This window comes from Neofelis nebulosa, chromosome 8, assembly GCF_028018385.1.
Source record: "Neofelis nebulosa isolate mNeoNeb1 chromosome 8, mNeoNeb1.pri, whole genome shotgun sequence".
In the NCBI taxonomy this organism is placed as follows: domain Eukaryota; kingdom Metazoa; phylum Chordata; class Mammalia; order Carnivora; family Felidae; genus Neofelis; species Neofelis nebulosa.
The window spans coordinates 50,595,230-50,612,886 of NC_080789.1; the positions used below are offsets into that span (position 1 = coordinate 50,595,230).

The 17,657-nt window shown below is 39.9% G+C and overlaps 1 protein-coding gene across 12 annotated transcripts in view; it reads left to right on the forward strand.

Moving 5' to 3' along the window:
* GRIP1 (glutamate receptor interacting protein 1) overlaps window positions 1-17,657 on the forward strand; it is a 684,772-nt gene that overhangs the window by 442,059 nt on the left and 225,056 nt on the right. For 2 of the 12 annotated variants that reach the window (XM_058742096.1, XM_058742099.1), the window contains exon 1: window positions 2,764-3,098. The exons of 8 other annotated variants lie outside the window; for them this stretch is intronic. In XM_058742096.1, the coding sequence (XP_058598079.1) occupies window positions 2,816-3,098 (283 nt within the window). In that variant the 5' untranslated portion in view covers window positions 2,764-2,815. Of the gene's footprint in view, window positions 1-2,755; window positions 3,099-17,657 lie in introns of those variants that run through there. 2 more of the 12 variants (XM_058742103.1, XM_058742098.1) reach the window with 2 other exon arrangements.

Consider the following 17,657-nt stretch of genomic DNA (forward strand, 5'->3'; position numbering starts at 1 on the left):
TGAGCACTGGGTGTTGTATGGAAACCAATTTGACAAATTTCATATATTAAAAAAAATAAAAATAAATTAAAAAAAATAACTAAATCTCCAGTTAAAACTGGACTTCCCTCTGTAGATGCACATAGGACAGTCTGGTGCTAAAGATTTGCTATAAGTGAACCTCAAAGCCAGTGTCACCACGGATAATAATCTTACCAACTCCCTCATCAGCTTCTTGCTCTCTGCATTCAACCCTTCTCTCATTAAATCCTTGATTTAATACATTATCCTATTTGCCTAGTTTGTGACTTCTCAGCAGCTACGAGTAAACCCAAAGGACTTGATCTTCCGGAACATTTTCATGACTGCAGTAATCACGCTGGAATACTTTATAGTAAAAGGAATATTTTGACAAATTCAACACACACTTGTCGAGCAACTGCCATGGGCTGGAAAGCTTGGGATACCCACCCGTCCCTGATTTTGTTTGAACTTAGAGAGGGAAAAAGACTCACACCCAGCTATCATGTAGGTCAAGCCATAATAAGTATGAATAGGGGCAGGCAAAGTACCTAAGGATGGGGAAAGGAAAAACATTGACACTTACTGAATACCGTATCTTCTCAGGGATGGTATTCAAGACACTTAGCAATCTGTCTGGCTAGGCACTGGACAGTCAGAAGGGACATCAACCATAACTTATGGGAAGGTCTGGGGGCTTCTGGGTGCACTGGTCAGGGCTGGGGTTGCAAGAAGGTGTGTGTGTGTGTGTGTGTGTGTGTGTGTGTGTGTGTGTTGGAGGAGGTTCATCTGAAGGGTAGCAGGCTTTGCCAGCTGTTTTGAAAATATTTCAATATTTACCCCTGCTGTGACCATTCTGGTACAAAGCAGCAGAAGATCAAACATAGCCACTCTATGAGCGAAGTATTATTAAGCAGAATTTAGAATGAGGACATCACGTATTAAGGATAGGATAGAGACACAGAGTTAGTAAAAGGTAGAACTGAGTTTAACCTACTTCTCCCTTAGTTCTAAAGCCCAGTGTCTGTAATAGTAACTAATTCATCCTTACAAATTCAGAGAAGAAGAAGGAAGATGACCGTGATTGTGATTTACAAAGAAAGTGCCTATTGAGCTGAGCCTTTAAAATATCAAAAAATACTTTCTCATCTCATTTGAAGAGTGTGTGATGTCAGGTTCGTTCCATTCCTGGCAAGAATCTTACTGTCCCTTTCCTAGTTAACCTTCTTTCCCTTTCTTTCTTCACACATCTATCACTTCCTTTAGATAAAAAGTCTTAATCTATGGTTCAGATGCAAGGGGACTATGAATGGGCTTCCAGAATCTTAGAACCCATTGTGTTTGTGTCTGCCATCGTGCATTTTTGTGGGAAGATGATCCATAGTTTTCTCCAGGTTCTTCGAGGCCTCTGCATAACTCCATTACATTAGAGGAAATTAAATGACATTCCACAGATGGTAATTTAGGGCATTATGATGTCATGGAATGTAACATTCTGAAAATACAGCATATCCACTTGAATTTCAAAGGACTGGAAGTGAGTACTCTCTCTTTGGCATTACTTATGTTGTTATCAAATAAATGGCATTTCCCCTTGCACATACCAGTAAATACTCTTTAAGTGTTTTAGAGAAATGAGAGACCATGGAACCCAGGCACCCTGGCTTGGCAGACATTTCCAGCATGTTACCGGTGGCTGACATTTAGAAATCACAGCTCATACTGGCAGTTCCAGCACACATGCGAAAGTGGACCAGAGGTCTAGTGCAGTGGTTAAGTTCAAGCTCAGATCCAGCCACTGGGGTTCAACCTTGGCTGTGTGCTTCCCTACGCAATACCTTCAGACAAGCTACTTAATCCTCATGTGCCACCATATTCCTACCTCAAAAATGAGGTTACTGATAACACCTATTTTTTATAGTTGCTATGGAGAGTAAGTGGTCGATACAAGGTGGCACTACAGAGGCTCACAGCTGCTGAACTCTTGCACCAAGGTCAGAATGCCAGAAGATCAGAGGACCCAATGGCCCCCCACTAAATCTGCTCCTTTCCGCACTCACCTCATCTTGCTCCCTAGTCTCTATTTGCCATCATTTCTGTGCCAGGGTCCCCTATTCCTGTCTTCTTGTCTTCAGACATGGCTTCCCCTGTCCTATCAATGGAGTGGGGACAGATGTAGGGAATAAAAGCTATGACATAATTCTGGAGGCTTGTCTGTTTTAATGTAGCAAATAAAAATATCTCAAGACTCCAGAATTACTTATCCAATCCAGTAAAACTAAAACCGAAGGAGAGCCGGGACGCCGGGATGGCTCAATCAGTTGGGCGTCCGACTTTGGCTCAGGTTATACGCTCACGGTTCACGAGTTCAAGCCCTGCATTGGGCTTTGTTCTGACAGCTCAGAGCCTGGAGCCAGCCTGCTTTGGAGTCTCTCTCTGCCCCTCCCCCGCGCATGCTCTGTCTCTCCAAAATGAATGAACATTGAAAAACAATTTTTAATAAAATTAAAAAAAAAAATAAAACCAAAAGAGAGCAACACCTGTATTTTATGTTTTTCCTGGCAAAGTTCATCTTCTTAGTTCCCTAATATGTTTCTACAGTATAGCTTATGCTTATGCTCAATAAAGCTGTCAATCAATGCAGGGCTTGAGAGCTCAATATACTTACAGCGTAAAAGGGGATAAAAAGCAATTGCGTTGTAAAACAGAAATACAGGTGATGCAAAGATTAGCAAGGATTCTGTATCATCACCCATTCCTATTTAACTGAAATCTTGTCTACCTTCGTTTGTGTTTAAGGTTTTTTGAAAGATGAATGGACATTGCAGCCCAGTTTGAGAAAGCCATGGCAAAGTCAGTTAAGAAACTTCAATTTAGCACTTCCAACCCTTCTCTTCCAGCAAATTTAGTCCTCAACAGGATCTCCTTTAATGTTGATGGTTCCATCCAATATAAAGAAAAGCCATATTTCTCTGCCTCCAAAGCCCTAGATGCTTACATTGACGATTTTTACTTAAGCTGTAAGCTGCCTGATATTAATGATACAAAGGTTAACCTGCATCAGAGCCCTCTCGAGTTTCTTGCTAAACTAAACAGTGGTAAGCTTTCATTATTCTCTGAGTTCAATTTTCAATTATCTATAGGAAGTTGATGCTTTGAGATCTGTGATCAAAAGGACTTTTTCTTGGAAAATAATGGTCTTACAATCTGTGAATCTTTTTATGAGATTGTTATATAATTTTAAGGCTCCAAAACTTTTTCAGCATTGGATCCCTTTGAACTGAAGAGTTACTTATAGCAAACACACCCCCGCCTTGATTTCAGAGTGGAAAAGCTCTTACCTTTGGCTATAAAGCCTTGGGCCGTATGGCTCAAAGTGTTACAAAGTCACTTAAATTCTCCCAAATGAGAATAACAATATTAACACCTCACAGGGTTGTTGTGGGAACTAAATGTATGTTGAAATGCTCTATGAGTTGTCATGGTCGTAGGGGCTCAGGTTCTCTGTGCAGCATGATGAACGCTCTAACGGAGGAGGTAGGCGACTTGAGGTCTGGCTCCCATTCTGCTAATGAGGAGAGTCACTCACTCAGTCTCCCTGGGTTTTAGTTTCCTTTTCAGTAAGATGAGGAGACTGAACTTTATGAGTTCCATAATCTTAAAATTCTATATTGTGTAGATTACACAAAGATAAAATTGTTCAACTCCAGTATTTCTCATGTAAAAACTCTTATTTGTAGAAGCTGAAAAAAAAAAATATGTCAGCATGAAAACAAAACTATGTATGATTCTGAATCTGTGACCGATGGACTCTGAAACCCTTGGGGATATAATCTCCTCTGATAGTAACTTCTTTTATGTGTATAAGCAGGAATAAGAGTAATGATACTAATATAGTAAGAATGCCTTGCCTGTTCCTTCACTAAACATGGGAAGCTATACATCACAAAAGGAAGGTGGCATCTATTGTTACTGATTTTGAATTATTATGAAGACAACATTTACATATTAAGGCATGCTATGATTGATAGGCAACGTTGGGGGGTCTGCCAAACAGCTTTTTGTTGTTTGCTAAGTGAAAAAACAGAGAGTGGCATGAGATTTCATGCAAACGTGACCTCCACAAGGGAAGACTATGACTCTTTAACCTAAGTTGTACTATATAAAATTTGACGGGATTTGATCAGTTGGCAGGCATGATACGGGGATTGAGTGTAAAAAATGTGGTTCTAGTGTCTGTCTTACCTGCGCGACCGAAGTGCAAAATGTATTGTAATTTAGTCAGTCACCCCGCTGGCTCTCCTGACAAGGATTTGTATTCTTTTTTTTTTTTTTTTTTTTTCTTGCGGTTCAGTGTAGAAAGTCTTCCTGCGTCTGGTTTTCTCCTTGAATCCAGAGAAGAAACGGTACAGCAGGCGCTTGTTAATGACTTGGAATGTGATGCAGGCGCTTTGCTCTTTCTGCATCCTCTTGAGTTATCAACCCCACCACCGCTATATTCTTGACACTTCTTTGTAAAGGGAAATAGAGGTTTTACTTTTCTTTTCTTTTCTTTTTTTCAATTATAAAAGCAGTCACGGCAATAAAATTGTAGAGAACGCATGAGAAAACAGAGATCAATTATAATCTCATGGAGAAAACTACCATCAATAGTTCTGCGTAAACTCCCCCTTTTATTTTCAATGCAAATACATATGATAGTGTTGTACTGCCTACTCTGTCCCAGACTCTTGTTTATTCACCTACCAATAAATCGTGAATATCTTTCCATGTCGTTAAACTAGTTCTGCATCTTCACGTTGAATGGCTCCACAGTACTTCCTTGTCTCTGTCAGGACATTTTCGTTGTCCCTATTTACAATCGTGTTTACTATTCAGTGTTTACTATTCAAAATATTGCACTTGCCTCTATCGTACATACTGTGTTGAGGTTGCTGTCCAGTTATTTCCTTAGGATGCATTCCTAGGTGTGAGGTTTCTAAAGGTTTGATTTACATTATTAAACTGTCTTCCAGAAAAGGACATACCAATTTTATATTCTCACCAAGGGAGTGGACGTGCCCTGATTCTCCTAGAACCTCACTGTCCAGGAATATTATCCTTGTACATCCCTGCCAACCCCCTGCATAAAAACTGCCATTTGTGTTTGCTGAGTATTTGCTCTCCTTCTTTTGAGAACTGCCTGGCACTGGTTTTCACCTGTTTTTATTTTGTACCTTGAAATCTTCGCTCCATCTAGAATTTATTTTATTGTTATGGGCAGAGCCTCATGACTTTTTAAAACAATTCCACTTGCCCCTTTGTCACGACCTAAATTCCCATCTATACTTAGGCTTATTTCTTGACTTTTTGTTCCAATCAGCCGTCTGCGCCATTTCTGCTCTGCTGTCACTCTATTTTAATGACAGTCGTTTTACAACGAATTCGATGTCTTGGCTAGGACAGAGGATGGAGAGCTTGGAAGGCGTCACGTCCATTCTCACTCATTTATTCTTCCAAGTGGACTTGAAAATTATTCTAAATAATCTCCAAATGCTGGTCTTTGGAGTACTTAGATTATATTTCTAATTGCCTTCCTGGGCCCTACACATTCCCTGTCCTCTACCCCGCAGCTGGAGGGATCTTTATGAAGCACATATCTGCTCCTGTCATCTGTGTGCTTCAGGCTCTGTACTTGTCCCCCAATAGCCTGAAAATAAGGCTTAACGGCTTGTTCTTCTGTCCTTGTTCTATAAGGAACTTTCCCCCCGACTGGGGTTTGCAGACTATTTCCAGGCAATATTTTGTCTGTTTTTGCCTTGAAATACAAGTGATTTTTCTTGGCATGGAAAATGTGCTTTGGGAGAACCAGAGAGTAGATTCTCTTGAAAGATTGTGGCAAAATCCTGTATGGCTTTTACTTGAAACATTAATCCCTTGAATACTCCTTACTTTTAGTTTTTATGCTCATGTGTGGGGAAAATGATCCAGCAATGCTATAAGAGCCTATTTTGTGGATGAGAGAGTTCTTCTTTCACAATAATGAAAAATCATAACTATTGGTTTGAAGGTGGACTGATCTGGAAACCAAAGCAGAGTTTCAATGGACGTGAGAGAGAAAAAATTCATATTTATACCACCGCCCAAAGCAACTTTGAGAGACACTGTGTGAGACTTCCATCCTGCTTTGGATACCTCTGGGGCATTTTTCCATGTTATCTATTTGTAGTTTTTCGGGTAGCGAAATCAGAAATCTGTTTTAAGGTCGTTATTCTCAGGGTGATACATTTATTTTTCATTTTGTGCTCGCCTGATGTTAACAAACTACATGCAATTATCTAGTGTCAAGTATGTGCTAAGTAATGTGTGTTATTAGGAATATAAAGTCATGCGGGATCTCTGTTCTGAATAACCATGGTCCCTACCTTTGATGACCTCATAGTTTATTGCAAATAAATATAACACCAACAATTATAGTACAGTATGATGTAATATAATTGCTAAGATGGGAGTATGCCTGAGGTCTGGGAGCAAAAGGATGTGTCTCTAAAGCAGATTGGAGTATCGGAGAAGGCTCCCAGAGAAAATGACCCTTCCATTACATTTTGAAGGCCAAGTAGAAGATATCAGACCGAAAGGAGAAAAAAAGGGGAGCATTCTAGAGGCAAGCATGACAACGTGGAAAGGTACATCATGCATTCAAGAGGTTAGGTTACTGGTAGTTCAGAATAGACAAAAAGAAGAATGATGTCGTTTTAATTCTATTTCCTTCAAGTTTGTCTCAACCTCAATTTTAATCCTACTACTGTAACTGTGCTTGCACTAAATTCATCCAGCTCCTTATATGTGTCATGAGAAAATAGATTTCTCTCATTCTCATGTGTGGCAGTTTTTAATAGAAAAATGGCAATGAAGGGGGGCCTGGGTAGCTCAGTTTGTTAAGTGTCCAGCTCTTGATTTTGGCTCAGGTCATAATCTCACAATTCGTGAGTTCAAGCCCCACGTCGGGCTCTGTGCTGACAAGCACAGAGCGTGCTTGGGATTCTCTCTCTCTCTCTCTCTCTCTCTCTCTCTCTCTGCCCCTCCCTGCTTGTGCTCTCTCTATCTCAAAATTAAGTAAACATTTAAAAACGAAAGAAAAGACAGAAAAAAGAAAAATGGCAATGAGGATATTTGATGCAGATGGTTTCTACAACTTTTACCTCTGAAATTTTTTATTTTCGTACTAGAAAATGCAAACATTTGTAAAGCAAGACTTTGATCACAGTTCAAGTGGACATTTTATGCTGGGTTATTTATCAGTCTTTTCCATGGTTCTTTCCAGCTCCTAGAACAATTAATCTCTTCACAGCCTGCGTGCCTGGAAGAGTCAGTTTCTACTTGCTGTCCGGTCCCTGTGGTCTACCTCAATGTGATCTCCTCTCCAACTACTACACTGTAACTGGCCCCTTGACGCTGATGTTCTGCCCCACCAGTCCACCCTGGACATCGTGCTATTTCATGCTGTGTGATTTCACACGTGCCGTTCCCTCATCCTGAAATACTCTCGCTCCCCAGAACACATATCATCTTCATACATCTGACTCCTGCTTACCCTTCAAAACCCACCTCAAGCTCAGCCTCTGCCAGAACGTCATCCTAATCCTTTTCTGCCCCGATGCCTTGCCTCTGTGCCCCTGCCCCCTCGCCCCTTGACACCTAAGTGTACTAATAGTAATATGCTGTGCTATTAGTATACTATAGTACTAATAGTAATATCTAACATTTATTAGTGCATAGAATACATACATATGTGTGTATGTGTATTTGCTGCTCATGATAATGCCAGTATTTATCAAGCGCTTATTATCTGTCAGGAACTATTAAATGCTTTACGTGCATTCTGTTATTTAATTCTCACAACCAAACTATGAGATATTATCCTCATTTTACAAAAATGCTAAGACACAGAGAGGTGATGCAAGCTGCTCAAGGGCACAGAGCTGTAAGTGTTGCCTCTGGATTTATACCCAGGCACTCTCACTCCAAAGCCCCCACTCTGGACCAACACTGTACCATATGCACTTCACAGGTGCCATAAATAAAGCTGTAGAATATAAGGCTGAGCCAAAAAGAAAACAGGAAACAAGAAATCCTAAGACTCATCTTAGACTCGATGATCTGAATTTTGTTCATTTGCTAATTGTTTTTATTGCAGTTGACATACAATGTGATATTAGTTTCAGCTGTACAACATAATGATCTAACCATTCTAAACATTACACAGTGCTCATCACACTGAGTCTAATTGCCATCTGTCACCATACAAAGTTATTATAATATTATTGACTGTATGTAATCCTTATGCTGTACTTTTCATCCTATGACTCATTTATGACTGGAAGTTTGTACCTCTCAATCCCCTTTACCTATTTGCTGTCATTTTAAAAAACAATTTTTAAGGCAGTCATAAAGAAATAGTATAGGGGCGCCTGGGTGGCTCAGTCGGTTGAGCATCCGACTTCGGCTCAGGTCATGATCTCACGGCTCGTGAGTTCAAGCCCCACGTAGGGCTCTGTGCTGACAGCTCAGAGCCTGGAGCCTGCTTCGGATTCTGTGTCTCCCTCTCTCTCTGCCCCTAACCCACTCACATTCTGTCTCTGTCTCTCTCAAAAATAAATAAACAAACAAACAAAAAAAAGAAACAGTATAGTGGCCAAAGTTCTTACTTTGAGTAAGCACTAGGTTTGAATTCCATCAGTCTCGTTTTACCTACACTCAACCCTGGGCAAGGTATTTAATCTGTCTCTCTCTTCATTTATAAAATGGGAAAAGTCATTCCTATCAAGGATGATATATTGAGGATTAAATAAAATGGTAAATGTGAATGGACCTGAAACAGTTATGTGTCACATCATCAGTGCCTCCGGAATAATTTGTTTACCCTGGTGGGATAAAATATAAGATATAGCACTTCTTTGTGGTTTCAACACTTTTTTTGTTAACTCTTTGCACTCATTGTTTCTAACATCTCACTCCTACCTCTAGCTATAACAAAACAAAAACAAAACCAAAACAGTATATGCTTTCACATGGACAATGACGTTCTCACCCTGAAGGGGGAGTTGATCTGGATGATTGTGTGTATAAGCCGTGGCATATCTCTAAGTGGCCCTTGGACTTTACATATATGATGTGGAGTCTTGGTTGACAACATACAGAAGACCTTTTACTGTTCCTGATGCCTTTTGGTAGCCGGCACAGATTGTGCAGCCCTTTTGGTAAAATTGTGATGAGTTACGTAGCCAGCTCTTTCAGGCAGTTCAAGTAGCTTATTCAATCAGAATTTAGCTTGCTTTGTTATCTGTCCCAGTTATGCCCTGAAACTGGAAGTTTTATACTCTATTTATTTATGACCTTCCATTTCTCGCTCTCTCCTGAATTATTATATGACAGACACTTAATGCCGAGAAGTTGTATAACACGCCTAAGCAAGACCAGGACGGCTATGAGATCAGTATGATTTTAATGGAAGATTGGTTCCCAGGACACTCAGGTTTTTGTTGTTGTTGTTGTTGATGATGATGATGATGTTTACTTATTTATTTTGGAGAGAGCACAAGAGAGGGAGACACAGAATTTGAAGCAGGTTCCAGGCTCTGAGCTGTCAGCACAGAGCCTGACGTGGGGCTGGAACCCACGAACCATGAGATCATGATCTGAGCTGAAGTCAGACACTTAACCGACTGAGCCACCCAGGTGCCCCAGATGCTCAGGTTTTTTTTTTTTTTTTTTTCAGTATATGAAGTTTATTGTCAAATTGGTTTCCATACAACACCCAGTGCTCATCCCAAAAGGTGCCCTCCTCAATACCCATCACCCACCCACCCTTCCCTCCCACCCCCCATCAACCCTCAGTTTGTTCTCAGTTTTTAAGAGTCTCTTATGCTTTGACTCTCTTCCACTCTAACCTCTTTTTTTTTTTTCCTTCCCCTCCCCCGTGGGTTTCTGTTAAGTTTCTCAGGATCCACATAAGAGTGAAACCATATGGTACTGTCTTTCTCTATATGGCTTACTTCACTTAGCATCACACTCTCCAGTTCCATCCGTGTTGCTACAAAGGGCCATATTTCATTCTTTCTCATTGCCACGTAGTACTCCATTGTGTATATAAACCACAATTTCTTTATCCATTCATCAGTTGATGGACATTTAGGCTCTTTCCATAATGTGGCTATTGTTGAGAGTGCTGCTATAAACATTGGGGTACAAGTGCCCCTATGCATCAGTACTCCTGTATCCCTTGGGTAAATTCCTAGCAGTGCTACTGCTGGGTCATAGGGTAGGTCTATTTTTAACTTTTTGAGGAACCTCCACAATGTTTTCCAGAGCGGCTGCACCAATTTGCATTCCGACCAACAGTGCAAGAGGTTTCCCGTTTCTCCACCTCCTCTCCAGCATCTATAGTCTCCTGATTTGTTCATTTTGGCCACTCTGACTGGCGTGAGGTGATATCTGAGTGTGGTTTTGATGTGTATTTCCCTGATGAGGAGCAACGTTGAGCATCTTTTCATGTGCCTGTTGGCCATCTGGATGTCTTCTTTAGAGAAGTGTCTATTCATGCTTTCTGCCCATTTCTTCACTGGGTTATTTGTTTTTCGGGTGTGGAGTTTGGTGAGCTCTTTATAGATTTTGGATACTAGCCCTTTGTCCGATATGTCATTTGCAAATATCTTTTCCCATTCCGTTGGTTGCCTTTTAGTTTTGTTGGTTGTTTCCTTTGCTGTGCAGAAGCTTTTTATCTTCATGAGGTCCCAGTAGATCATTTTTGCTTTTAATTCCCTTGCCTTTGGGGATGTGTCAAGTAAGAAATTGCTACGGCTGAGGTCAGAGAGGTCTTTTCCTGCTTTCTCCTCTAGGGTTTTGATGGTTTCCTGTCTCACATTCAGGTCCTTTATCCATTTTGAGTTTATTTTTGTGAATGGTGTGACAAAGTGATCTAGTTTCAACCTTCTGCATGTTGCTGTCCAGTTCTCCCAGCACCATTTGTTAAAGAGACTGTCTTTGTTCCATTGGATGTTCTTTCCTGCTTTGTGAAAGATGAGTTGGCCATACGTTAGTGGGTCTAGTTCTGGGGTTTCTATTCTATTCCATTGGTCTATGTGTCTGTTTTTGTGCCAATACCATGCTGTCTTGATGATGACAGCTTTGTAGTAGAGGCTAAAGTCTGGGATCGTGATGCCTCCTGCTTTGGTCTTCTTCTTCAAAATTACCTTGGCTGTTCGGGGCCTTTTGTGGTTCCATATGAATTTTCGGATTGCTTGTTCTAGCTTCGCCAGATGCTCAGTTTTTAATGGATAAAATGAAAAGTTGAGATCTTTAAATTGAGTACAGTTACTTTCCTTAACTCTTTATTATCTTTTGTAAATAAAAAACACAAGAACCTAGCAAGGGAAGAGAAATGTAATTGTTATCAAAAGTCTTGGACCGAGATGAATCAAATGTAGTTAGGTTATGCCTTTGATAATGCATATTGTCATTGATTTCATTTATTTCATTGTTAATAAATATTCTGTATATGTAAAATAAAAGTATGGTAAGACATCCACATGCCTACCGCCCAGCTTAAAATTGATGAGTGCACTCCCCTCAAGGATGCCATTGTTCTTTATCTCCCCAGATGTGATACCATCCTGTGTTTTTCAATTTCCTATTCACCTATTTTTCTTTATAGTTTCTCTTTTCCTCTCAGTGTATATTTTGGGTGTTTGCAGATTTTGCTAACACAAAAGCTGTCCCGGTTAACGTCCATGTACTTAATCTGTTGCTCACATGCTGGAGTTTCTCTGGACACACCAGACAGCGGAGTTGCTGGGGCTAGGGGTGCTCACCTCTTCAGGTTGGCTAGACCAGACCAGTCTGTTCCCACATACGCCGCTGTCAGCTGCTTGTGAGTTCCCATTTCTCCACCATTACTTAGTCGGTTTGGGCTTCCTTAGCAGAATACCATAGACTGGTTGACTCAACAGAAATTTATTTTCTCACTCTTCTGGAGCCCGTAAAGTCCAAGATTGGGGTCAGTTACTGGTGAGAGCTCTTTTCCTGGCTTGTAGATGGCTGCCTTCTTGCTGTGTCCTTCAGCGAGAGAAGGAGAAAGCTCTCTGGTAACTCTTCCTTTTCACAAGGGCGTGAGTTTGATAGGATCAGAGCTCCACCCTCATGACCTTATTTAACTTTAACTAACTCCTGAAAGGCCTTGTCTCCCATACGATCACCTGGGGCAGTCAGAGCTTCAATAAATGAATTTTCTGGGGACACAATTCAGTGCATAGTAATTATAAATACTTGGTATTGTCAGAAGTTTAGGGGTCTTTTGGTTTGTGCTTTGTCCATCAGTGGATATAAACTGGTGTCTTACTGTGGTTTCTTTCTTTGTCTATCATGGGAAAACATATACAACATAAAATATACCATTTTACCTATCTTAAGTGGACGGTTCAGGGATATTAAGTCCATTCTTATTGTTGTACAACTATTATTACCATAATTCATTCCCAGAACTTTTTCATTTTCTCAAAACGAAAACTCCATACCCATTAAACAATAACTCTTCATCCCTACTTCCTGCCAGCCCCTGGCAAACACCATTCTACTACTTTCTGTCTCCGTGAATCTGACTCCTCTTTGTACCTCATGTAAGTGAAATCATACGGTATTTGTCTTTCCGTGCCTGGCTTATTTCACTTAACATACATGCCTTCAAGTTTCATCCATGTTGTCGCATCTGTCAGAATTTCCTTCCTTTTAAAGGCTGAGTAATTTTCCATTTTAAGTATTCCATTTGTAAACAAAACACATTTTCTTTCTCCACTCATGTGGGTTTTTTTAAATTTTTTTTTTTAAATGTTTATTCATTTTTGAGAGAGCAGCGTGCGCGCGCAAGAGAGAGCACGAGCGGGGGGAGGGGCAGAGAGAGAGGGAGACGCAGAATCCAAAGCAGGCTCCAGGCTCTGAGCTGTCAGCACAGAGCCCATGGCGGGGCTTGAACTCACAAACCGTGAGGTCATGACCAGAACCGAAGTCAGACGCCTAACCCACTGAGCCACCTAGGCGCCCCCTCTCCGCTCATTTGTGGATGGACACTTGGGTTGCTGTCACCTTTTGGCTATTGGGACTAATGCTGCTATGAACACGGATGTACAAATAAGTGTACAAATACTGGTGTACTCTTTGAGTCACTGCCTTCAATTCTTTCAAGTATATGTCACTGTGGTTTTTAATTTCTATGTCCCTGCTTACTAAAGAGGTTGAATATCCATCTTATTGGCCATTATTAGCCACGCAGGTTTTCTTTTCTTTACAATATACATTCATATCTTTTATCTTTTTTCTTATCTAATGGGTAACTTGGATTTATTTTCCTTTTTGATTCCTAGGAGTGATTTGTGTATTCTTGATACTAATCTTTGGTTGCTTATATGTTTGGCAGTTTTCTTCTCTTGGTTTGTGACTCTGATTTACAATCTCTTTATGGTAGTTTTTGGTGAATTAGAACCCCCTAATTTTAATATAGCATAATTGATTACATTCTCCTTTTCTTATTTAAGAAGTCTTTTCTTTTCTCATTTAAGAAGTCTTTTACCTTGAGGGCATTAAGATGTTTAATTTTTTAAAATTCTAGTTAAGGCAAACATGGGAATTTTAGGAAAGAACGTGTAAACTATGGGGGAGTGTTTAACGTTAAATCTGAGACTTCATTTATCAAGTATTTATTGAGTCACGCTATGTGACACCCTCTTAGAGGCCACAGATTCTTTGCCCTCATGGAGCTTCTGTTCTTTGGAGGAAAAAGACAATAGCCAAATGAATATGGACCACATGCCAGGTTGTCATAAATACTATGAAGAAAGGCTCAAAGAAATTCCTGTCATTAGGGCCATAGAACCTTCACACCCACGTGAGCTATGTGAAAAGCTTAGGAAGAAGGGTACAATGGCAGCCCATACACAGGACTTCTAGTGCTGGTTCTCTCACTCTATAAATTGGGTGAAACTTATCTTATTTGTCAATTCAATGTGTGGACTGGATCAGATAACCTGCACAAAACCTTTCAGCTTGAAAACTTTTCTATGATTCTGAACATCTAAAAGGTTTTTGCTTTATTAAACCCCTTTGGGAAAAACTGTTTAGAAGGAAGTGTGATAAGTTTAAGTGTTTCTAAAGATAAAAGAGTGTAGCTCACTTCCAATCCTGATTCTTAATTCTATGTCCCAGAAAGAGTAATTTTTCATCATTTCCAATAAAACCAATATGAGATTTCAGCCGAAGCACTGTAAAATGGGGAACCATTTGTGAAGGGATTTCCCTATAATTAAGATGACTCTGCAGAGAAAGCTATAAAAGCAAGTCTTCCATGATTGGCTGCAAAAAGGAAGGCACTAAAATTGCTAAGTAATACTATAGATTTCAAAATGTATATGTATCTTTGGAGCCAGTCTCATAAAAGGAATGATTATTTAACAGTCTAAATTCCTGAAAATGGTTTTCATAGTGGAAAAAAAATGTAACACATACCGCTATACTTTTTTATCTGTGGACATTAAAATGTAAATTTCACTTTGGGGCTTGTGGAAAATCTTTTCATGGGATGAATGCTAAATTAAGTGTGACAGGTGATTGTGATTAATCACTTCTTATTAGCAGCAGTGGAAGAAATGAAGCCTTTGTTGCCTAATGGAATATAACACAACGCAAAAGAAAACGCAGAGATGGATCTTTTCGAAGGAAAACATCAACTGTTTTACACCTCTTTGAAAACCTGAATGAAAGCGTACGAATCCCATGCATATGAATCTTCCCATTTATCTGAGGGTTACCCTGGACTCTGACTTTCTTGAACTTAAGGTTCAGAGTTCCTTCGAGATCATACTCCCAGGTGTGCTTACAGTATGTTATTTGATCGCCATTGACAACTTCAGTTTAAGACTTTGCCAGTAAAGATGGATGAAGCCAGAGACTGCTTAGGCTGTGGCCAGACGTCAGATAGCACAGTGGGTAATAGCACAGCCTCTGGAATACAACTTCCTCATTCAGATTCTAGTTCTGTCACTTATAGCTAAGAAACCTTGGGTAGGTTATTGCACTTCAGGTAATTTCTACTCTCCAGTAAAATGGGGATAGTAGTAATTTAACCCATGTCTTTAAGGATGAAAAGAAAAAAGTTGTGGTCATCTTTAAGTATTCAAAAGTTTTTTGTTTTTTTTTTTAATTTTTTTTTAACGTTTATTTATTATTGAGAGACAGAGAGACAAAGAGCGTGAGCAGGAGAGGTATAGAGAGAGGGGGAGACACAGAATCTGAAGCAGGCTCCAGGCTCTGAGCTGTCAGCACAGAACCCGACGCGGGGCTCGAACTCACAAACTTCTAGATCATGACCTGAGCCGAAGTTGGTCGCTTAACCAACTGAGCCACCCAGGCACCCCTAAGTAGTCAAAAGTTTTAAAACACCCATTTCCCTCTTTTTCCACTTTACCCTTTTTGATCTTTGGAATTTGGGATGAAGTCTTCATTTATATAACTCATCGTAAAAAGTACAGACATTCTGGAGTGCCTGGCTGTTTCGGTCCACAGAGCATGTGACTCTTGATCTCAGGGTCATGAGTTCAAGCCCCACACTGGGCATAGAGCTTACTTAAAAAAAAAAAAAAAAAAATTACATTCTTATATCTGCTATAGAGACAGATACACTTCTTATCCTGCCCTTTACCATCCCTTGAGCAAATCACTTACCCTCCCTGAGCTTTACCTTTCTTATTTGTTAAATGGAGTTGATACCTAATGCGTGTTTGTGTTTGTGTATTTGCCTTTTGAGGCCGACCTTTGGGACACATTCAGTGCTAATACATGTTCATTCCATTTTTGTCCTAGTTCTGTCACCTTAATACATCTTGTAACAACCTTCTGCTTACATAGGAACTTTTGTATCAAGTGGCTCACATGGTGGGACCATATAATTTGTTACCCGTCTCCATCAAAATGACAAGGATAGTATCATTCACCCTTTCCCCTTTGTTACATAGAAAGTCAGATGGCCACAGAGGATTGCATTGTATGAAGACAGAATAAACTCTTCTTCCTAATGCTTACTAAATGGAGAAAAACGTCAGCAAAAACTGATACACTACATATGTCTTTAGTGTTGTTGTTATGGTGATTTTTAAAAAAGGTTGAGGGGTGCCTGGGTGGCTCAGTCGGTTAAGCGGCCGACTTCGGCCCAGGTCATGATCTCACGGTCCGTGAGTTCGAGCCCCACGTCGGGCTCTGTGCTGACAGCTCAGAGCCTGGAGCCTGTTTCCGATTCTGTGTCTCCCTCTCTCTGACCCTCCCCCGTTCATGCTCTGTCTCTCTCTGTCTCAAAAATAAATACACATTAAAAAAAAATTTTTTTTAAATAAATAAAAAAGGTTGAGTATAAGTAGTGTTTATTTTTCTTCTTAGTAAGTTTTCATGTCCTATTTGAATACCACAGTTAATATTCCTTTTATCCAAACAGTAAACAAAGTCAACGAACAAATACTTATTAAGCACCTATAATATACAAGATACTGTGTCGGGACAAAAATGAATAAAAAATGGCCCAGCTCCAGTGATTTTCTTATCAGGTCTGTGACCAAGGAAATATAGCTTTTCCAATTATCTTACTATCATTACAGTAGTAGGAAGCTTTACTTTCCTCATTTACTAGTCCCAACTATCACCGTAAATGCAGCCATCATAGATGGAAATTTGATTTAGCAGGAATGGTTTCTGGTCTTTTGTCTCTGTAGGTCAATTCCAACAAAATCCTAAGGATAGACGTTTCTCCTTCCATAGTGACTTTCATCTTTTGGAGAACATCTTTTACTACACTAAAAGTGTGCAGAAACAGATGTTACTCTCTGATTCATAAAATGTTCCTGATCCATTCTAAAAGTTTCTGCTCCCTGCCCTCATGGGCTTTGTAGTTCCATCATAGAACACTTAAGTCATGAATATATGGCCTGAAAAGATGCAGGTTGACATCCTGTATTTTAAGATCCTTTCAACTAACTTCTCGAAGCCTTACTTTACTCCCCTGTCAAATGAGATCCATTCTTTCACTCAAAAATGTCTTTTTTGCGCAAATTGAGCCCTAAAGCCTACATTTCTCTGCCTCACAAGAGTTTAAGCACCTTGAGGACAGAGAGCAGAAGAAAACAAATCAGGGGAGGCTTGCAGCTGGTATCTGAAGATAAGGATTCTGGAATTTTTTACATCTTCTTCAATACCTAGCCGAAAGGGCCTTGTATACTGTAGCTCCCAAAGACAAAAACAGAAAAGGTGCCTAAAGGCCCTAAAAGCCATGACCTGTATTTGGCAGAGTGACTACCAGTGACTTGACATTTTTCAGGGGAAAAACTCATTTTTTTATAGTCAAAATTAAGCTTGTATTATTTGAAACTACAATCTTGAATCATTCTTTCCATACAGAATTTCAACAGGGAAATATAAAAGATGAATGGTTTAGCATGCTTTCAAATGAAGGTTCTGTGTATATTTAAATAATTCATTGCCTCTTGGAGAAGGTAAACATCCCTGGATGAAAATAGGTGCAGTGTGTGTTTGCAACGTGCTTTTAAGGAGAGTGTCATTTATAAACTAGTTTCTTTTTGATTTTTATA